This window comes from Calonectris borealis, chromosome 7, assembly GCF_964195595.1.
Source record: "Calonectris borealis chromosome 7, bCalBor7.hap1.2, whole genome shotgun sequence".
Classification (NCBI taxonomy): Eukaryota; Metazoa; Chordata; class Aves; order Procellariiformes; family Procellariidae; genus Calonectris; species Calonectris borealis.
The window spans coordinates 14,517,282-14,540,876 of NC_134318.1; the positions used below are offsets into that span (position 1 = coordinate 14,517,282).

General features: G+C 38.5%; 1 protein-coding gene across 1 annotated transcript in view; it reads right to left on the reverse strand.

Annotated features, from left to right (window-relative positions):
• Window positions 1-323: 323 nt before the first annotated feature.
• NRG3 (neuregulin 3) overlaps window positions 324-23,595 on the reverse strand; it is a 420,580-nt gene continuing 397,308 nt past the window's right edge. Inside the window, exons 7-9 of the mRNA XM_075154338.1 lie at window positions 18,549-18,676; window positions 9,192-9,362; window positions 324-3,698 (exon numbers count right to left, since the gene is read on the reverse strand). Coding sequence (XP_075010439.1) covers window positions 3,191-3,698; window positions 9,192-9,362; window positions 18,549-18,676 — 807 coding nt within the window. The 3' untranslated portion in view covers window positions 324-3,190. The remainder of the gene's footprint in view (window positions 3,699-9,191; window positions 9,363-18,548; window positions 18,677-23,595) is intronic.

Genomic DNA, 23,595 nt, shown 5'->3' on the forward strand with positions numbered 1-23,595 from the left:
CTGAGTTCAGAGCCTCTTTTAGGGGGATTACAGTCTGTTTCTAAGGCAGGGAACAGATGCAATTTTAGGAATGAACTGCATTTCACACTGACTCGCATCCCTTCTGATGCACGGAGTTCAATGGGACCATTAGGGTCAGAAGTAAAACAAAATTTGGCCTACCATTTCGGCCGTTTCAGTACGACTTTCTTTTGTGTCCCCTACATAATTAATTGCTAGACCTCCGAGAAAATGTTGTCCCATTCACTGTAAAATAGGAGGGTCCATAGAGGAAAATAGTTGCATTAGAGAAACACACAAACGACATTAAGGCTACCTAGTTTGATGTTTTCAACCCTTTTTCTTTTCCTCTGCAAACAATGACAGTTTCAACAGGATCTGAAGCGATACTCTTTACAAATAATACACTAGTCTGTCATATGGTTAATATTAACGTCTCTCTATTCAAACATGCTGAAAACTGAATAAAACAGTTAACATATAACAGTCACACATCCTTTGCTGAGTACAAGATCGCATCTCTAACATGAACTGAAGATATCCTCACCATTTCAGATCTTCATCTGTCATTCGGTCAAACATTTCAATCTCTTAAATACATTGCTCTTCCCCTCTTTCTGGGCCTTTCGGGGGTGCTGAGTGAACACATTCTCTCCATAAAGGCATTGCTTATGATATGGTTCTTTCTTCAACAGGAATCTTGCCGTGTGTTTCCAATACGTTGCCAAAGGTGAATTTGCACAGTTTGGTAGGATTTGGGGGCAAGGCAGCCTTACATCTGGATTGAGAAGATTTGATTTTGAAACATCTATTTGAGCAGGATTCTGCACTTTATTGCAGAGAGACCATCTCTTGATGAAATTCATGGTGAGCAATTAATTAATTGTGATCACACTTCACAAATTATTGAATCAGAGCTTTATATAGCAGCCATTTTTTTATATTACAGATATGTTCACAAGGCTTACGGGCAGAGGCAAGCTCACTTTGGTCGTGGCCCGAGCTGGCGGGATGTAAACGGCGTTGACAGAAAAGTCACACGACTGTAGGGATACAAAGCGGAGCCCCACCTAATACACCTCGTCTTTCAGAGGCTTTATTCGGTGTGGGCTTGGGGCCATACCCACCGCCGTCAGCTCAGCTCATGCACAGTGAGATTGTGCCCAGCCACAGCACTGTAGAAACACGTCAGGGTGAGACTGCTCCTCACGGCGATCGCACCTCACTGCTACAACAAAAGCTCTGTGTCTGTGAAGAAGGGAGCCCGAACGAGGCATGCTCCATCCTGGGGCATAAAGCATAGTTCGCCCTCAAATATATTTTTATTGAAAACACACAGCAGAGATTACAGCCATAGAAAGTTTGTAAACAAGACAATTTCATCAACTCTATCTTAAAAAAAACCCAACAAAACCAAAACCGCCAAAGAAACCCAAAATAAGACTTGCTGAATGAAGACTCTGAATAGTTATTTTTTTTACTGCCTTAACAAAAAAAATGACATACACCTTCAGCATTTCTTTTCCAAATTTACTTGACAGAGGTTAAAATATTGCTTTATTCTGACTCAACATACAACAGCACTGCGTGATCGATTGTGCTATTTTGGGAAGTCTTGAGACTTGTGAACTGGAAAGTCTGGGGCACATTAATAAATTTAATGATTAATTTGCTGCAAAGGAATATTTTAATACATTCTGTATATACTGTAAATTTTTAAAAATCAATCTTCTGACATTAACCAGGGAAGGCTATTTAGCAATTATTTATTATAGTTCATTTTCTTTTTCCCCACAAATAAGCAGATATTTTAATACTAATAAAAACAGTAATGTGTGTGTCACTGAACCCAATTCATTGCATTATTGGCACATTGTGTTACAATTTATGGGGGGAAGAGGGACTCAAAACAAAGCAAATGCAAAAAATGCTTATAATGTTTGGGATATGGCAACCAGGAAATGACATTTCTTCTCTAAGGCCTTGATCCCCTGCAGGAGTGATTTCCCTGCAGGAAACCATCTGCTCTTGTATAGCCCCATTAGAATCAGATCTGTGCATGCTTGTGGGTCTGCCCATACTGAACCATCTGCAGGGTTGAAGCTTTAAAGTTCACAAGCCTAAGCCACAATTAATTAAAGTGACTGGAGAACCGAAAGCGGGAACAAATTAGGGCAGCGTGGACACTTATCGGCTGGATTTTGATCATATTGGATCTCCCTGACTCTTCTCTGAACAACCCATAATAAAAAATAAGTTAAAAAAAATACACACACACTCAGAAATTCTCTTTGAGAGCTTACAAATGCCTTCAAAGCATAACAGTTTAGAATCGTTGAGGGGTCGGTAACGAACAACAGAGTTTATGTTCCCACTCAAAAAAACCCAAACCCAAACCCAAACCCAAACCTGCCGTAATACACACTTTTGCACTTTCTCTTGTTCTTCCTCACTCTCCACCAAGGCAGCTCTGATAGGCAAAGCTCAGCAGATGGAGCAGCTGCGGGCTCCTGACCACTGCATCTCTACAGACCCCAATCCCACTCCACGCTTGGCCAAACCCAAAGCTCCTAAGTGTTTCCATTGACTTTCTTGGGCTGACTGACACATTAAAGCAAGGTCAAGAGTTAAGCATCTGGCTCAATTTAGGGATTTATTGTCACTCCACAGTAGGTACCAGAGCTCAGAAGTAGACGTCTGCGTGCCTGTTTCCACGGTATGAACGTGGAACCAAGAGGAGAGGGGGAGAGGGGAGCGGGTCTGTGCTGGGGTGACGGGACTTGCTCCCCAGGGTCTGAATCCCTGGCCAGCAGCTCACCGCAGTGCTGCCCTGAAACCAGAAATGAACCTAAGAATGGTCTTGGCCTTTACTGAAAAAAAGATGCATAGCCTAAGCCTTCGGACAGCCGAACAGGACCGTGGTACAATGCTCTGTAACTGAAACCGCATGTGTAATCCTGCCTAGAAAGCACCTGATGTACGCTTCATCCCTCCTGGAACTTTTCCCTTAAAAAAATATTTTGTTAAAAAACACTATGATATGAGGGCGATTGACTATTTGGTTTCTTCTAAGTAGATGCTTTTAAATTAATGCATATAAATAATTTGTATTTAATCTCCTCCCTTCCTGTTTAGCAAAGCATCGAATGCACAGATCTTTTGTTTCCCCTCCCACAACCCCCACACAAAGTCACTTGGTCAATACCGAGTCTCTCTGCGTTTCGCTTTTTAAGACAAATTGTGCCTCTCGCTCTGACTTGGCCATGGGGCTCATGGGCAGAAAGGCCGTGTTTTCGCTCGCGCTGCTCTCTGCTTCTACGCTCGCCAGTTCATAGTCCTCCGACCTCCTTGCGTCCGTCAGAATCCGAATCTGCTCCTGCACAGTTTCTAGCAATATTTTCACTTCGTGTTGTTCTGCTATAAGACAATTACTGACTGGGGAACTCACATTGACAAGTTCAGCTGAATAGGAGTTTTTGCACCATTTGATGCCTGTTACTTCAGAAACATTTTGCATTTGCATGCAGGCTTCGTCCAAGCCCACAGACGGGATGATGGGAACGGAGTTGGCCCTTGAAGATGAATAGCCGACCAAGTCCTTCTGATCCACGTTATTAAAATAAGGGGTTGTCTCTCTTGAAGGCAGTTGCATATTTATCGAAGTATTCTGAGGAGTTTTTAAACCACTGGATGAATACCTGGAAAGAGTAAAAAGAAGTTTTTGTTGTACATCAAGCGGTCAGATGCAACCGGCAGCGGGAAGGCTGTATGAAATTCAGTGAACTGTGCTGAAAAGATGGATGTCATTTTTCTCTCACACTAGGAGCACTTGGTAATAGTGTGGCCCTGGGGAAAACAACAGACTCTGGAGACCTGGTTTTGATTCTCAGATCTGCCGCTGGCAAACCGCTGCTTTTCTCTGGGCCTCACTTTGCTCCCCAGTATATGAGAATGGCGACAACTCCTTTTAAAAAGTTTTCAGGAGTCATACTGTATTACAATTAATCTTGTTTGAAATTAAATTTGAAATTCCATTCCTACGTTCCTAACCGGGGAAATGGATTGATGCTTTCTTCAACATCAGAACTCTCAATGTCAAACGGCTATTTTAGGAAAACACTTTAAAAAGGTTGGCCTGATTTGTTTTCTTAGATCTCATCTGGCAATAAAGCTAACACATTGGGCTCAAGTGTTTTCAAAAAAATCCTTTATCCTCCATTAATATGTATCATAGGATGATTTTATTTATTGTGAGGAAACTTTGGTGAATTTTTATCAACATTTCCATTTTGTTTCAAAGCCAAATTCATTATTCTGATCAGAAAGTGTTTCCGCTTACAGGAAATACTTAAAAAACAGAACAGGAAAGTATACTAAATATAAAATAAAGGAAACAATGGAAAAAAAAAAGATGTTTCCCATCTGAGAAGTAGTTTTACTAGAAATCTGGTGCTCTAAGAGTTACTATATCTACTAGTCATGATTGCCAAGGACCATAGACATCACCTCAGTACCAGAGCATATTTTATTTATAATCAGCTTTGTGATCATATCACTATTTCGTAAGGCAAGCTAATGGTGAAGTCTAATACGTTTTATCCATGGACAAGGAAAGCAACATTTAGATCTGGCGTGGAAGCAGGTGCTTTGAGCTCTGACTTGAAGGCTATTTTTCCGAAAGCTGCTTAAGCCTGCAGGACTTCACTAGAGGTAGCCTTCTACTCATATGTACCTTTCTGCTTTTGGCATTAGCAGAAAGAGAACTAAGGAAAAGAAAGTGAAATGCATGAAACAGCCATAGTCCAATATTAGCGTACAACACCAATTAACTGGAAAAGCTTCCTTTGGCCCCATCCTCCCGGCGCGCTGTCAGACAGCAGAGAGAGGAGGAGGTGTCTTCAGGCTCATTTCTAGCACAGCGGCGCTGACTTGTAATTAACTTGTCTATGGTGGCAGGGTGTTTGTACAACTGCTTGACACATTAACCTGTACACGAGCATGCATGCAGTTCTCTGCGGCCCCTGTACGAAAACTCTCCAGGCATCCCCGCAAGACCAGAAAACGCAGCTGGGAGCTCTGCGGTAAGGAGGAGGTGTTGTGATCTTTGCTGCTATCTGATGGAAAGAGATATTGCTTTGGGAAGCGGGACGCAGGGGAATAATATAGCAAGCAGCTTTTTTGGATGTGTAATAGAACTTCTTGTACATGCTATACACCTGAATTTATGTTTTATGTCTGAGCCAGCTGAGACTCAGCTGTTAGTTAATTACATTTGCACTATGCTTAGACACACTTGTAGCCACTTACGGAGGGCCTTTTTAGAACAGTTTTCAAGAATCAGTATGAATGAAATACTGATCAGGGATATTATTCCCGAGGGAGGACAATTAGAAAAAAAATAAATGAAAACAAAACAATGCAGACCTTTGGGTTGTGCCCATTCTTGTTTCCTTTGCTTATTATATAATTGTTCAAACGACTATAGCTGGAGAGATCGCATCAGTTGCATTATTCCCTTTTTTGGTAATTCGGGCCCTAAATATATTCTGGGCTGCACCCTGAAAACAAAGGGAGTGAATGTTTTTAATGAATTTCACATGCAATGGATGTATTATATGGATGATATATAAGCAAAACCAAGAAAAGACTGAATTAAAATGGATTTGGTGAGAAAACAGTAGCATTTGCCAATTCCATAACAGAGATTCAATTATTCTTGGTATTTTGAAAAGTAATTGACAGCAACAATAATATGTAACGCAATGCCTGGCATATTTCCATAATATTTTTTGAAGTACAGACACACCAATTTTAAGCCAGAATTACATGTTTTTGCCCTGTGCTCACAGGGCTTTCAAAGGAGGACTGAGGATGAATTAAAGCACATACACTGTGTGCAATAGGCAAGGTATTAAACCAGTAGGGATATTACATCTAAATTGTGTGAGATCCAGCTTTTGGTTAATTACAAACTGATCCATGCTTCTACTTGTGACACCAGACTGCTGCTGTTTTCAATAGACTGAGACTTAGACCTATAATTGCAGAATCTTAATTAGATTTTCCTACAATTAACTTTACTAGAACTATAGTTCCTCCTAAGAAAGATATCTGTTTTTTTAATCTGAAAAATTGTTTTGTCTGAATAAATTTATTCATGTGCATCTATTTCAAAGTGCAGCTCTCTCTCCACCCTCTTCCTAAAACCAAGCAAAAAAAGAAACTAAAACATTTATAAATATGCAACAGTAATTATGTTATACTCATACAGTGTTTAAGAGTCTAAATTAAAGAATGAAACTGAAAGAAGCATAATAATTTTACTGCCCCCTTAAAATAGATATTAAAGAGAGACAGAAGGGATCGGAACTTAAAATACAAAATGGTTTTTATTTAGCATAGTAGCAGTAGCTTTGCTATAGGCCCTGTTGCTATAGGTGTTCAGCATACAAGCTTGACGACAAGGTCCGTTAAGATGAATGGGAGCCATTCCGGTGGCATTGCCAGGCTTTGGCTCAGCCTTGTAAGCACTTATACCTATATATACACACACCATTTTCTACCTGTAGGTATGACACATTGGGTCTTGTATACATAAACACATTTGTATCTGTATATATACACATTCACAGGCTACAAGGCACTACTTCTAACACTTCGTACCGTGTAAGGCAAACAGCTGTCACTGAAAGCATGCGACCAAACTGCTGTCCGCTTACTGCACGTAACTCGTGACACCCGCAGGGACTCAGACCGGTCTCTGAGATGTGACTGGCCTGCAGATGGTTTGTTTCGTTAAGCCCCCCATTTCACGCAAGTTTTTCTACTCCTTCAAGTAGCACACTGATTAAATAACTGATATTAGCTGTATTTGACTCAAACTCTGCAAATAGTAGATCCTGTTGCAAATAATGAAATCTAGTGTTTCTTGAAGGCAGCAAAAGCTTTCTTCTCAATGTGAGATGGGAAGAGGAGCACTTTTACAGGACTAGACAAAAACTAATCAGGTAAATTAGCCTCTTTTCTATCAAATATAAACATACAAAATCTGACTAAACTTCAGCCAGAGCTGCAGGTATTTAGATGGTAAAAAGCCATCTGATTTTGGGGAAACCTTTTCCTAAGTTAGAAGAATTCCACATAAAGTAGAATTAGTGAATTAGTTTTTATTTTTGTTCAGAGATAAGACATGTACTTATATTTTGGTTGAAGAGATTACTTTATTGCTGCAAAATAACTTGCAAAAAGTTCTGTTACGCTCTTAAAAGACTTCATTTTCATAAAAACCATAATCAGTAAAACATTGTAATAAAACAAGATCAAAGAATTGCTTTTGTTTTTATGCCTAACACTGACATTTAAAAATTCATTTCCATGGGTACTAGTTGAAGACTTTTGGTATCGTATTTGTGATATACACAGACCGCTGGGACCCTCTGTCACCTGTTGATGCACTCAGAGCACTCCTTCAGAGAAAAGTCCCATCTTAGAGTCGCTATTAGGAAGATCTAATTCTACAGACATCCCTAGCGCACAAAACATGGATGAAGTGCTTTAGTGGATTGAGGCCAGAAGGGGTCACAGTCTGGTCCAAATATCAACCTTTTGCAGAACTGCAAATTTAAAATATAGGCCAGTACAAGCTGATGCTTGTAATATCACATACTGATTTCCTAGAGAAGAGTAAATACAACTACCCAACAAGACAGCTTTGCTGGTTTCTACCTCACTTCTCAACCTAGGAAGAGGCTGCAGCACCCTCCGGCAAGACACTGCCATGGAAGAGGGAAGGCTGGTAGCCTGCCCCTTCCAGGAAGGGTTGCATTCGGAGTCACAATTTTCATAAGGAATTATACACACATTATCATACAAATGAACAATAATATATTTACTGCAAGAAGTAATAAACAAGTTTTTCCTTAGAAGAAGCAAATAGTAACAATGAAAGAAGTATGAGACAAATTTGTACTTTTTAAAAGAAGTCACCAGACACCCAACCTTTTTGCCGCTTTGCTTTCTCCCTTCCTAGGTAAGCCCTGTTCTTGGTCTGTCTTTCCTAATTACTGTGGCCAACTTTGTTAGGTAGACTCCGCTACAAAACATTTAGTGAGCCATCCCCCTCTCACAGACACCCCAGACTGGGCAACCCTGCTGCAGGTTGGAAAGCGTGGCGAGGGAGGTGCGGGGGGAACGGGTGCCTGCCCACGTGCCCACGTATGCAACGACACACACGTGTAACGACGCTTATTCTCGGTCAGCACTTGTGGCTGACGTTACCCAGGAGTCAGAGTGGATAGTGATAATAGCTCCTTTCTTCTCTGAGGAAAATTAAACACGTAGGTGACCTCAGTTCTGCATTTCATAAAGACAGTTCCGATACCAAAACGTACAGCTGCCTTCTCGCAGTGTAACTGTTCACTTTGCTGCACTTTGTTGTGACTTACACGTGTCCAAATGAAACTGGTGTTGTTTTATTCTATTCCAGATATTGCTCCTAGTTTTACACATGATGTGTTTGTAGTGATTCTGGAGAGTCTTTGGAAATCAATAGAGATATGTAAATAGTATGCAAAATATCTCTGCAATTGCAAAAGACTTCAAAGGCTGCTGTAGGTGCTCAGGAGCACTTCTGAAATTCAGACCTTATGTACAGCTGGAGCTCACATTCAATATTCTAACAAACTGAATTAAAAAAGGAAAAATACTGGATTCTTTCTGCATTTTCAAAGACAAACCTGTGTGAAGTGATCAGTCTTCAGTCTACAGCAAACACACTTCGCAATGTCCATAGATTTATTAAAAAACCATGAAAGTTGGACTTCTGAATTATTTTCTCTTATTTGCCCAGTGATGATGGAATTAAAAAATGCTATGCAAAAGTTACTAGAACTGCACATCACGGCACTAGAAAAAGCATCAGTTATAAAGAATAACATTGCCAATCACTTACAGTTTGTTCTGATCACTCCTTCTACAGCCTTCGAAAGGCTTAAAAACAGCAGCCAGCCAAATAGAGAAGTATTACCTTCAAAGAGCCAGTACGCTGAAAACATTCTTCTGCTTTCAGTACTATAAACCCTGGATCCACAGTACGCTACAACAAAGTTGGAAGGACTGTAATGGCAAAGCATATTAACCACGTAACAGCAGCCACGCACAAACTGGCTCACTTCAGTTATGTTATTACTTACCCGTGACAAGGTATTGTGTCCTGGTCTGTGATCCTTGACTCTTCTAGCTGTTGATATGCTGGTCCTGTAATTCCATTGAACCTACCCCGAGGTAAGGGAGGAGTCCTCCGAAAGGCATTTCTATGTAGCATCCCACTTTTTTGTCCTGGGCTGCAGCATGAAGAGAGACTTCTAGGAATAACACCAAGAGTACAGTAAAAATTATCACAGCAAAAGCATAAACTTCTGCAAAGTAAAGATTCAGGATTAATAACGCATGGATTACTGTTTTTATAAACTTTGCTGTGGCGGCCTACGACATCAGTAGAAATTCTCTATGGACATATAGTACTATAATCCACAGTTAGCTGCTGTTCATGCCGTATTTAATACACCACCTCTCTTCTAGGAATGAAAATAATTGCCTAGTATATTAAACGTTTTCTTGTACTGATGAAGGATGCTTCTTTTTTTCCATGCTGCATACCATAATCCTGCTATATAGAGTTGACTCCTCAGACAGTACAAATAAATGGCACAGCTCCGTCATATCTACAGCTGAGCTCAAAATCAGATCTTCGGATTTAGAGCCCACTGTATCATCTATCAGCCTACGGGGTCCTGCCTCCTGATACAAAAACATTAAATTGGAAAAAATATTAGTGAAGAATATAAGTGAAGCTTATGACCTGCAGCTTGAAGAAATCATCTACGACACAAGTTTTCTCCACGTTGAACAAGATTTCTTTTCTATATTGTTTTATTCTTGTTTTACATACATTGATTGTTTTCTTCTTTATACATAGATAAATACTGTGTTGGTTTTTTTATGCGATATAATACAGACTTGAATATGATAAAAACAAGTAATAGTTTTCTAACTTATTTTAGAAAATTGCTTTTGTAAACACCATTTTTGTAAACACCATTTTTTTACTGAGAATGAATTTTTTCCATTTCGTGCAGGAATTAAAAGGTATCTAGAATCCATAGTTTTGATATATTAACCATAAATTCAGCTGTTGCTATTGCAAAAATAAGGGAACACAGAATTAAGGCAAGACATAACGTATTTCTACTGTTAACAGGTCACAGTGTGGCTGGCTAACACACACAGAGTGTGACTGGCTATTCATTTTCCAGCTACTCCTATTTCTCTTGACAGCTCCTGGGTCTCAGAAATGCATATGTATTACCTAATATTCTGTCACATCCTTAATGATGTTTTAATATAGGTTTTGTAGATGCATTTAAAAAATCATTATTTTTGGTTATGTGAATAATTTCAACTTCATTCAGCTATGCAAAAGACTTTTGATAACTTTGCTTCTCTTTTCCTATTATAATGTGACTTAAAAGCAATCTGCGTTTTATACCTAGTGGGAATTTTATTTATAGTTAGGGCCACATCTACTCCCAAAGCAATTCTTGCTTAGACCAAGTACGTTGGACAAATTCTCTTGGAGCATACATTTCCATTAAAACCGACCTTTTCTCCCCAAAGTGAAAACATAAGAAAGAAATTCAACAGTCTCTATCCTACTGCTCAGGCTAGCAGTGTTCCATCATGGTCTCTGCTCTGTTCTCTTCCACACTTTTACTTTCCGGGTGCTTTTTAATTGAAAAGATCAATAGCCCATAGCAATAGCACTCCCTCAAGGACTTTCGATGCTTCCTTAAATAGATTTTTCCTTAGCTATTAAGGAGGCTGCGAAAAAACTTTTTTAAAAAACTTAAGTACTGGCCTTTCACTTCTGAAGACTGAGTTCAAGTTGTGAGTTACAGTTCATACTCTGTAAAATAACACTACCGCATCACAAAACAATTGACAATTTCTGCTCGGGACAGTCTCACATTATTACAGCAGGGGATCTTAAAAGATGCAGCTGAATGAATAATTCGTGATGGATAATGAATTTCAGGGTTTTTTATTGATTGCATCAAAGTACTAGAAAAGTCAACAAACTGATTAACTTAACAGACTTTAGACTGATTGCAAATATTTGAAACTAGAAAAGCATTGTTTAATTGTGGTTCGTTTGATGCCCTTGTGCATCTTCCTTGTTGGATGAGAGCACACGGTCTCCCATCTAATAAAATGCACATGTAATTCATATTACTCTGCATTTGTAGTAGACGTAATTGCAACACATACAGGTATACCTGAGAACATTGGTATAAACTGCAGCAAAGATGCATGTAAATGCCCTATCAGTACATCCTTCAACTTGCACTGAGACTCTCATTGCTACATCTAACACTAGATGCTACAGGCTGCCAAAGGTGCGTGGGCTGGTTAGACTGAAGGCATCTGGCACATGCCTACATCTTCCTGCAATCACAGCAGCTCCAGCACTCACAAAGCTTCAGCAACCGATTTGTTGCTAATGTGAGGTTCTCATGCTTTCAACATTTCTTTCAGAAAAAAGGAGGGGAAAATGAACAAAAATCATTTGTGGTCATGGACAAGACAAATTCACTACGAAGGACCAGGAAAGATTGACAGACAGTGCAGCTGCAAGCTGCAGGATAACGCTCATTTCCTGAAGCACCAAAGACAAGATAGTAACAATTTTTGTTGAAAGTTCTACGAAAAAGTGACTCCCGCATAATAAAGTTTTTCCTTTTTCACAAAACTGCTATGAATGTCAGCATACTCTTCCTCCAAAAATGTTAATACAGTCCCTCTCAGGCTTCTGCTCTATTGCTCACGTGAAGTGTTCCTCTCTCTGAGGCAAACAATGCCTTTTGGATTTCTTCAGGGAATTTATTCTCCTTTAGCCACAATTATGGTTTCTTCCTCCTTGTACTCCAGTCTAACTGGGTAAAAGAAACAGCCCACGTAACTGAGCTGTTCAGTAAAACAGACCAATAAGGAAAGCTGTAGCAGATCTGTCTTTAAAATCTATTAATCAATTACTCCAGAATAACAAAAATCAGAATATGTTTGAACCGGTTCATAAGTAATGGATAAACTAGGGAGAAATATAGTTCTGATGAATTAATGGTTTGAAAGTAATAGTTCAATCATCTCTAAAGTTAATTAAGAACTTGGGATTCATTGTTGCAAATTGTTTTGTGTGAAAATTTTCTTTAGGTTGAGCAACCAAGTAAAAAAAAGTCTGTCTCAGCAGGTGGCGTATTCTCTTCTCAAGGCACATACACAACTCCCACGTGCAGTTAACTATGTTCATGAAGAGGAGATGACTTGCAGTGAATTTACAGTAACTCTGGGAATCTTCCTGTACTGCTTTTTAGTTAATTACTAAACAAAATTGATTACACATCACATTATGAACACATTCAGAAGTAACTTTGTCAACAGGAACATGAAAAGCATTAACAAGAGGATGACAATTAAAGTGTTAAAACTTTAGATGGGATCCCAATCCTTCCCTTCTTGTTTAATAAGCACAATGGAGCTAGAGAAATAGTGCTTATAACCATGGTTGTGTGTATATCTATTTTATTTATTCTTTCCCCTTTTTCATGATTGTAGTTCATGAAATGAAAGATGCAAAGTTGAGGGAGGAAGGTAAGTTCTAAAATTCATTGTAAATACTCTGGCTCTGTACCTGCAAAAACTACACAGAGAGGCATATTATATTACATACTATATTACCTATATCACCTATTGATCACAAGATGCAAACATTAGTGTTGAAGACATGGTTTTGGTCCTTGCAGAACAGAAACAGTAAATAGACACCCCAATGACAGAGCTAGCTGCCAGATGGACAGTGTCTTCTGATGTTCCTAGGAGCCACATTTTTAGGCTAAGTTAGACAATCCACTGCTAACATTTGTACAGATCAACTATTCAGACTTTCAACCAATTTTCAGTTTTAATAAAAAGGATCTGTTATACCTGAGAACATCTCTCAATAAATACCATGCAACAATAATAACGCGGTGTCATGAAGCCCTTTTGTCAGACTGTTTACAAGAACGAGATGACACACAATGAGCGCGTCTCTGTTGGAGCCTGTGTTATAGATGGCTCCCCAAAGGGAGAAAGTTAACATAATGTTTGGGACTTCAACAAAGCTGTGTGTGATTAAAATAATACTAAGATTGTAAGGAAATTATTATGCCAAAAAAACCCATGACATAAGAGAACTGAACTTTTTTTTCTCTATAGTGTCCTGTATCCCACGCATTTCAACATCACTCTTTTCCCATGTCTTTGCGAAGTAATCTGCCTAGAAAAACACCTTATCTACAATGGCACGATGACCTGTGTTTCCTGGCTCGTGTTTATGAACCGTTACAGCTGGTCAGGTTCTCAGTCCAGGTGATGGAGTGGGACTGTAGCCTGCTATTTGCAAAACTCTCTTCTCCCTTCGCATATGCAGGAGACGCTTTCCAGCAGCCAGCCTATACCTACAAATCTACTCTTGATTTCTGAAATGGGAGCATTGTTGCTTCCATTATATATTCATGTATTCAGGAATAGCATGTGCCGGGGCTGACCGAGGACTTTGCAACTCTGCATAAACCCTTTGACCCTACCTATATCATCTGGTCACCACCCCAGTTCCACCAGATAGATACATACAATAGGAAAAGGGAACAGAGCATTCGAAGGTACCTCAGTGACACTGAGTTTAATCATCTGCCATAACTTCATCATATACTCCCTGTAGTGCATTGATCAACTTCCATCCTAAAACTACAATGACAACCTACTGGAGGCTACTACTCCAGAAAGTTGTTCTATATTGAAAACTTTGAGGCTTCTTTTCAGTTTAAAATTATTTATGATGAGTATACATCTATTTGTCATATGTGTCACCATACTCCTTCATTTTAAATAGGTCTTTAACTTCTCATTATGCTTTCTCTGATGTATTTATAAGCAGCAGTCATATACCCTTTTCAGTCTTCTGAACTGAAGACTGAAACGAGACAGACTCTCTGACTTTCTGTGGAACACAGACTATTCTTTCCTCATATTAGCTCATGAATGCAATTTGGGTCCACAGTAATCAGGAGGCCATTTTAACCAGGTGAGATAATAGTGGTGTATTCTCATGCTATATTCAAATGAAGTGACAACAGTGTCTCATGAAGTGGTTTTAATGTTTCTTTCTGATGGAAATGTCTTGATTAATACTTCCTCTCATCCCATTTATCTTTTGCACAGCTGCATCACTTTGTGACTTGGTTATCCTTTGACCAAGTAATATATACTGAACCTTTTCTTCCTCATTTGTTTCTTAAACTTTGTTATTAGTTCCCAAATGCCTGACCTCGTATTTAGTACTGCTCAGCTTCAATCCACCTCTGTTATGCCACTCTTCAGTTATTCAATTCATTCTGGATATCTAGATCCTTATCTGTACTGAGTCTATCTTTTAACTAATTTTTTCAGTACGTTCCAACTTTTTTGCATCAAAGTCATGCACAAAAGCATTAAACAAAATTTGTCCCCAATATTGGTTAATTCTTTGAGAGCTCCATTAGTGCTCCACTGGTGAATGTCTTCAGCCCAGCACTTACCTTCTCAACGTAACTCCTTACTATTTCCCTTTTAACCACCTGTGTATATGTGCATTATAGTTTTTCTGCCTCTCTCTACTTTCTCCCATTAAAGGCATTAGACACATGTAACAACAGATCAAGTGTTGACTGAGGCTGTGTAGCTCACCTACATCAAATACAAAGAAAGTCATCAGTGTAGTGTTGCAGGAACTGCTGCTGGTATACCTCAAGATAATTTTTAGCCTTTTTTACATCTACCCAAAGAATCTGCTTCCCCCACATTTGTCCTAAAGCCTTGACTAGTCTAATTCAACATAACAGGTCTTCAGTTCCTTCGATAAACTTTCCCTCTTCCTAAATATTTGACATTTGCTATTCCATCATCACATGGCACAGCTCCTGTTTTGATAGATTTTGCTACCAGATGTGAAATTTCATAAGCCAGTTCTCCTTCCATACTTCTTTGATCAAGGTGAACCAGACCATCTTGACTTGAGGGCTTTGATTTCTGCATTTTACTTCCACTTTGACGGTAATGTCTATTTTCATACATTTGATTCTATTCCCATTCTACCTTCGTCCTCAAATAGTCATCCTAACTGAAAAATGAACTATATTCATTCAGGATTGCCCTAACTGCTCCATATATTATCTCTGTCCCACCATCAGCTTTGCTTCTTCCTGTATAGTACTCCTCTTCTTTATACAGCAAGAACAATTGATTGCTTTCAGTATTACCAGTAATTCTTAACTCTCAATGACTCCTGGAAATGTTCACTTCAAACATGACTTCTTGCCCTCTGTAATATAATTTGTTTCTTCCTCTATACCCCATTCCTTTTAGGCATTCTTTTTAGTAAATTTCTTCAGAAAACTATGTTCTTTCCTTGGGAAAGAATCAGATTTCTTATACTTTCTCCCTTTCAGGCTTCCTCTGCCTTTACATTCTTAGCTGCCTTAGTTTATCAATATACTTGTTCTTTGAAATTCGATAGCCTTATTTACAGAATAACTTTAATTTACTCTTTCTTTTAATTTAAACTAAATCAATTATATCGGGTGCACAAAGATTCTTCTTTTTACAATGCTTACTAAATCAACAAAATTGTTTTTACCATGGTTTTCATGGTGATAAAAGTTCACTAAAATGCAAACAAAAATATTTTAAATTTTAGAGTAAGTTTATCCTATTTTGGCATTTTTGTAAGACAATACAACTGCTCTAGGCTGAAAGCCTCTGCGTTTGGCTTTCATCATGGTATTCTCTCAAATGATTCCCTCTAAAATCAGTGATGACTGAATCAATGAATGACAGTCAGGATGACTAATTACCAACAAAACTGCTATTCAAAGGGATCACAACTCAATCCCATAATTCAAAAAACTCTAATTTGTTTCTATCTGTTAGAAATTAAGACAGTACGGGTTTTCTTCTTACTGAAATCAACAGATAATCCAAGATGAATTTTTGAGCGCATTGTATACTTTACAGGAATTTTACTGATTAAACACATTTGTTACTTTCCAGTTCTGACGATACTAAGAGTTGTTTGACATATGCAAGCAGATGATGTAAAATTCTTCTACCATAATAACAGTGCATAATACAGGTGAAATATTTTAGGAGTAAGATTCAGTGGAGATTGAAATTTTCAGTTCAATCTCTGCAGTAATTCTTTGCATGCAGCTGATATTGGTAGAGGCAGAAAATTGCTATTACCTAGTAATCTGAGTGAAATAACTAGGTGATCTCTGTCAGTCAAATTGCAGCAACCCCAAATGATTCCCCACTTTGATAATCTTACTGCCAGGCCAAAATTGTATTGGTTTTACGAACTGGAAACAGACAGCTCCTGATTTTAAGAAATAATTACCCATCATTAGTGCCCTTGAAAACACCAGCAGAAAAAACAGGTCTGGATACAGAACAAAATATTTCCGAGGCAACCAGAAACAAAACAATAATATAGTTTAACAACAGCATAAAACAGAGAACCTGCAGAGCTGCTGTAATTTTTCCAGGCTCACGTCAGGTTTGGAATGGAATGAAGGGATGTTTAGGACAAAATGTATCCCAGTAAAAATCGAAGTTGCCTCATTTGGCCACATTTGGCCACATTGAACACTATTTACAAACTAAAAAAATCGAGTAAATTAGGAAGGTGTCACATGGTGCATAAATTAAAGACAGCCTTGTCAGTCTTAAATGTTCAAATCTGTTGCATGTTTTATAAAGCAAGGGCCTTGTATAATAAATCTTAAGTTATAAAACTACAAAAAGAATTCTTTATAAATTAAGCTAGTCATTCCACATCTTAAAACAGTTCTGAAGTGAAGACTCTTAAGATAGTCTGGTACTTGACATCTGCAAATAAGATGACTGTTGGGGGTTTTTTGGGTTTTTTTGTTTCTTTTTTTCTAGGAAAGAGAGATTTTGTGTGCAAAGGTGTTAAAATGAGCAATCTGGTATTCTGCACGAGTTCACTGTAAATTCAGTGTGGCTTATTCTGTAATTTCCCTATGGAAAACAGGGAGTCTGGAGAGTCATTCAGCTTTTATTTTAAGTGATGTTCATAAACAGAAGAAACATTTTTAGTCTTTAATTTATTTCCACATTTTTCAGCTTAGGTAATACCATGGCACAGCATCTAAAACATTTCAAACTTGGATATTGCAATTATGTTATTAAAGGTAAGGGAATGTCACTGTGTTTTTTCTGAACTTCGCCGTTTGACTAAATGGAGATAAAACTACCCCAGAACTTCAGTGTAAATAATTCTAGGCAACAGTTCCATAGTTCATCTATGTTCAGTAAAATTATTAAGCATATTTTGAAAATCTCTGTGTAATAAGGAATAAGCCCTAAGAAATGGACCTGACATGACAGTTGGCATTATTTTTTTCATGCCAAATTAAAGGCTTAAGTAAGGTAAAAGTAGATAGGACCCAAATATCCCTTTGTGGCTCATATGCTGCACTTCGCTAGGTTAAGCAAGTCATTCATTCAAAAGAGAAGGAACACGTAGCTGACTGGAGACTGCAATGAAAATGCACCAAATACTACTAGAAGCTAGATCATAAACTCACGCAGTCCCAGACTTCTTTTTTTTAGTAATTTTAAAAAATTATCCTTTTAATAAATAAGTCTTCCCGTCCAGATTATCTAGCTAAAAAAATTCTGAACTCATTTTTCTCGGCCTTTTTCCTCAGTATGCTCTGGACCAGACGTTAGCACTGCCATTCCACCAACACTATTGCTTATACCAGACACGAGTTTGGTTTCTAGTCCCGTAATGAAGCATCTGCACTCTTTTTCATCCAAAAAGACTATAAGCAGAATTCTAGTCCAAATGCCATCCAGTGATGGGTGACTTTCCTCTTTTTTAATCTCTTGGAAACAACCATCCAAACTTTTTGAAGACTAATTTTCAAAGGCCACCATGTGTTCATAAATAAGTCATTATTAATTTCAAGTATTATTTGTTTAAAGAAACAGTGAGAACGGCTGAAAGTTTGCAACCATGTCTTTCTGCAGCAAATGAGTCATCAACTTCATGAACATCGATAAGGAAAGTCTTGTTTTTAATGGTTTCTCAAACTACAGTTGTTTCATTCACTGGTCTGTGTCTACAGCTTGGATGGTGTCTTTAAATGCTTCCTCTGGGACTTTTACAAAACACAGATAAAGTTGGTGAGCATTGTTACTGCCTTTTATGTCTGCAGCTAAGAAAATGCTTGGACATCTGCTTAATGAGTCGGCTGAGGCTCTGTTGGTACCGTATCGTTCAGCATCTCTCCTAGTCACAGTGCGCAATAATCCTGCACACATATCACCAGTCCAACAACACCCCTCGGCAGCCTGCCAAATCTCCCATCAGACAGCCGTTTGCTTACCTATGTTGCTTGATGGGCTGCATTCCTCTGTCGGGAGACAAGGCCTCCGGGAAAGACTGAGGGCCTGAAAAACTAGACTCCATAACTTTGTCCAGAATAGGCCCAGGATGCCTATCTGTTTTTGAATACTGTGGCACAGAGAATAAAATTAATTAATACACAAAAGGCAAAGTACATTGTTGATGCTATTCAATCAGAATACATATCGGAGTGGGGTAAGAAGTGCTCTAACCCATTTTTAAATTAAAATTAGGCATTGCAAGAAATACATTCATTCACTATTGTTTACATAGTGGAAAGCACCGGTGCTCATTATCCCCATTACCTTCTCCACATCAAAATGCTGATATCTGCATTAGTAGCAAAATTACTGACTGATCTGCCCATAACGATAGGGAACACTGATCCCTTTGAATAAAAGCCTGTTTTTGTGTCTGTCCACGCAGGGACTGAGATCATGAAACACATCTCAGAGGACGGTCAGCACCTTCTTGGGTCCTTTGGTGATTTCAGTCAAACACTGCTTTTATCAGCATGGGTAACTATGAAAGCCAAACAGAAACAGCATTTGTATCATCAGATAAGTAAGAAAAATATTTGAATCCTATCCATAGAGCCAGATATCCATTCTGAACAAGTTGGAAACTTTTGACCTGGGAGTATCTGTGCTAGTAAGAACAGTGTAAACATAATTTTTCTTGTGACAGTTGTAGGCGTAGGGCAGTCTCTGGGTTCATAGCGAGACACAAAGGTCTGTAAAGCAGACACCGGACATGAACAAGAACAGATTTTCTTCTTCTTGCTTTGTGATTCAACTGGAAATTCGGCAAAAATTGTGTCTCTGATCCTGAATGGAGCCACAAAGTCAAAATATAAAAAAACCTGCATTTTGGTTTGGAAGAAGAATCAATGTTGTTAGTGGTTACTGGGCAATATCTCAGAGATATGAGAGGTTAACCCATATATCCACTTAGGTATGAAAAATAATGCACTTTGCAGATTTTTTACATTGCATTACAATGACCTGCACTAAAACTAATTGGTCTGTTTTTCTTTAATCCATTTCTTTCTATATTGAGTTTGTATTTTTAGTACTAGATACCTAGATATCCATGTTATCTTTACAATAAACTGGTATTGTGGAAGCTATTACATGATTAAATATTTTAGAGAGAAAATACAAATTATAATAACAATAATATAAAAAAAATCACGGTGGTAAAAAATACCATGCTATGATACAATGGCATAAACATTCGTGGAGAAGATAGTAAGATTTCCTTTAAAGTACAGTTCTTTTTCGTAATTATTTTGTTGTCTAACAAAAGACCAACAGCTCCTTAAAAATACAGAATTACTTTCTGATTCTCACTTATTCTTATCTATGTTTCCCCAGACTTCAGCAAAATCAAAACGGAAAGTCATACAAGATTACTCTCTTTTAAAAATGGGTTACATGCAATTTTAGTTCATCTACTCAGGCTTCTTATGACTGATTTCTATAGATAAAATAAAACATCTTCAAATTTTTCTCCAGTGCTCTTCTCCCCCTTTCTGTTGTGTGAAATACCCACATAAACAGGGCCAAAATCACTGCTTACGTGCTTCTGAAGGCAAAGCTATGAGAGTGACAATATGCAAAACGTTGCCGCATGCATGAAGTAAACACAACTGAAATAATAAGATGAAACATATTCCACTCTTACTTCTTTCAGTTACCATGATCTTAGTTGTCACTTCTAAATGTTGTAGATAAAATATTCAGACAGAAGTATGATTTTTAAGGTACTCATGTCTGTGAAGGTTTTAAACTTTAATAGTTATCCTGCCAGCTGCAGAAATGAAACTATCTTTGATTTCTGACCTGAATAAATCAATTTGAGCTATGTAAAGAATGGGGGGTTAGTGCCAGGAAGCTATTTCTGTCCTTTTTTGTGTTTGTTCATGATTTTAAATTGAAGGTCCGAATGGCTTGTAAGACCATGAGTATGAAGTGAATCATAAAGGGTAATTAGAGATAAGCTGCGCCTTTTGCTACATCCATGGTTAAGGTGGATGTGGGCTGGAGCGATGCTATAGAGTCTTTCCCCATCACAACTGAGGAAAACCAGGACTCCCAGAAGCTGCTCTGATGCTGACTAGCAAACTATACTGAAGGTCCAACACCCAACACCACCCAGGCACAGCCTGCAAAGGATATTTTTTCCCCCTAACTGAACATTTCTTATATGCCATTTTCAGATGCACCACTTGCCGATTACCATAACAGCCATAACATTAATTACAATGAAAAAGTGAATCACAATTTAAATTGAGGGTGTGAATATACAGAGAATTTGAACAATGTAATTGAACTTATTTGGATGTATCACATTATTCATAGATTTTAATAGGTTCAAACACAGTTGGGTTTATTCTCCTTTAGCTTAACCATAAGTGACACATCCCTTCTCTGAGATCATCTCTGGAGAAAAATATCTTCAGACTTATGTGAGTTTACAGCAGTATCAGTTGGTGCCCCCAGAAGTACGGTATAGGGTTACTCCCCATCCATATCCCAGCAGAGCCCATCCCACTGCTCTGTGGAGCCCTCTGACTGTGGTGAGCTGCTGAATACTCAGCCATGATGGAGAATAAGCTGTGAAACACTTTCAAAGGAATGCTCCAGTAGGTTGAAAGCATCACTGAAAGCTTATCTGTATTATTTGGTTTTTTATGGTTTTATTGTCTTTTTGCTTAATTATTTGTGCTTGTTTGAGCAATTACTGAGAAACACTGATGCGTATGGCTAAATAAATTAAAGAATAATGATAGCATTTAAAAATAAACCATTTTGCAAATTTTCGATTTTTCACGGTTTCATGGAGAAAATAACCTCTTATGTACAATTACTCAACTCTTTGACAATAAAGTTCCACCCCCTGCTAGTTAATGCTAAGCAAATCTGCAACGGCAGCCTGGGCCAGGAGACAAGAAATCAGTCTCTGCCACTGACCTACTGTACGACTGTGAGCACGTAATTCCCCTGCTCCATGTCTTGTATTTTTTATTCTAAAATGTAGGATCCATGGATAACAAATGCCAATCAAGTGCTATAGAATAGCTTGACACTGTTGTCCTAGTGTTATGCAAAACAAAACACCCATCCCTCACCCCGGCTTTTCTTAGCTCTTCCTCCTCAATGATTTTCCCAAAATAGTAATAATAAAAAGTCCAGAAATGCATGTGGCATTGGAAGAGAGGTGATGTGGGGATTTCGTTTCAAAAAGGACTGAGAAGGCAGAGCGGTCAGCTTTAAATTACATTTAGAGAGGGAGCCTCAAGGAGGTAAAGAGCCAGTGAGTTTTCTGGATGGGCTGACCTCGCACAAAAGTCCATCAGGTGGTACCTTTAACGTCCTTACAGCTGTTCCCATATGCTTTATATGCTTTGTTGCCAACACTAGCTCTAGACAGAGGCCAGTAAATTCAAGTTTGTCTATTCTGGCAGTTCTTCCTAACTAGTCATGCGATATAGAAATGGGAAATTTGCTCTTGATCTTAGCTGATAAATCATATTGTAACTCAGGCAAAACCATACAGTAATCTTTTAAAAGATTTAAGTGTATCTGTGCTCAGCATATATTAATTGCATTTCTATCACAGTGACTAAAAAGAATTTATTTCTTACTACTATCAACAAAAGGCAACAAGACACAAAAAGAGCATTTTTTCCCTCTCATTATAAGAATATCAGAAACCTGGAGCTAGTGATTGCAAGCTATTAGAAACAAGTGTAGTGAAAAGTGAACCACACACTACAGTGTGAAAAGCATATTAACCACCTCAGAGGGAAAGTGATAGGGAATTAATAGATCCACCTAGAACCATGGGAGAAGGTATTAAAATCCACAAGGGTGAAAAAGGCCACTTTAAATAACCATGACAACTCTCAGAATCACTAAAGGAATGGCAAGGCTTCAGCTGCCTTTTTTTTTTTTTTTGTTGCATGACATATTTGTCAAGTTATGCGAATTTAAAGAAACCCTGTAGTCAAGGTGGAAAAAGGAGCTAGTAATCAGGAGCATGATCAAGACTCATGAAGACTAGTGAACTACAGAAAAACAGAAAGAGGGCCACAACACCTCCTCTTGCCCCTTGCATGGTGTATGAGGGGGCACAGAGCACTTGTCTTTCTGAGAAGCGCAGCTGAGAATGACAATTTACTTCCTTTTGCCTCTGAGGACATCGAACCGTTTGCTGCAGTCTTGTGGAGCACATTTGTTAAATATCTCTTGAAAATAATATAATCCCTTTGGGAAGGGTAATATTAGGAAGTCCTAAGTTTCATGCATTAGGTGAAATAAATCTGAATTCCCTGTGTACCTCAAAGATCCTGCATTAAAAACCGGCACATCTATCTCTTCCTGACTGAAGAATTATAGCAAGATTATCAGTGCATTAGTATCCCAATCCAAGACGCTAGAAAACCTAGCAAGAAATTAAGTGTGTTGCTGCCAGAATATTTGAGAAAAGCAGTGGACTTGAAGGAGATTCAGGAGAAATACTAGGAGCTGTGTTCCAACAGTTATTTATGAATCCTGCTTACAGTATACAGTATTTTTCATCTAATTTGTATCCCTAAAAAAATAATGGAATCGGCACCAGGAGAAATAGACTCGGCACAGATGAACACAATTACCAGCTATGAGCAGCAGGCGTTCAGAGAGAATACAGCTGTCCTGACAAAATCTAACCCTTTTTTTTACTTTACAGAATCACAACTGAGCAGAGGAAGGAAGTGGAGGAGATCTAATGCATTTGAGTGTGGGAAGGAAAAGCATATGATACTTCAAAATATTGTCAATGCAAACAAAAAGCTTTATTCCCTGCAATATAGCAAATGTCAGGGAGGCATCCATGTTTTAACTGAAAAGCCAAACTCTCCTTGCGTTCTTCCTCAACCCCGGGGCTTGCCAAGGGAGGTGCTGCGATGTGGCCATTCTTCCTTGCTTGGGTTTACCCTGCTGATCAGAGAGGGCAAAAACCCCAAAGAGAGTAACTTCTTA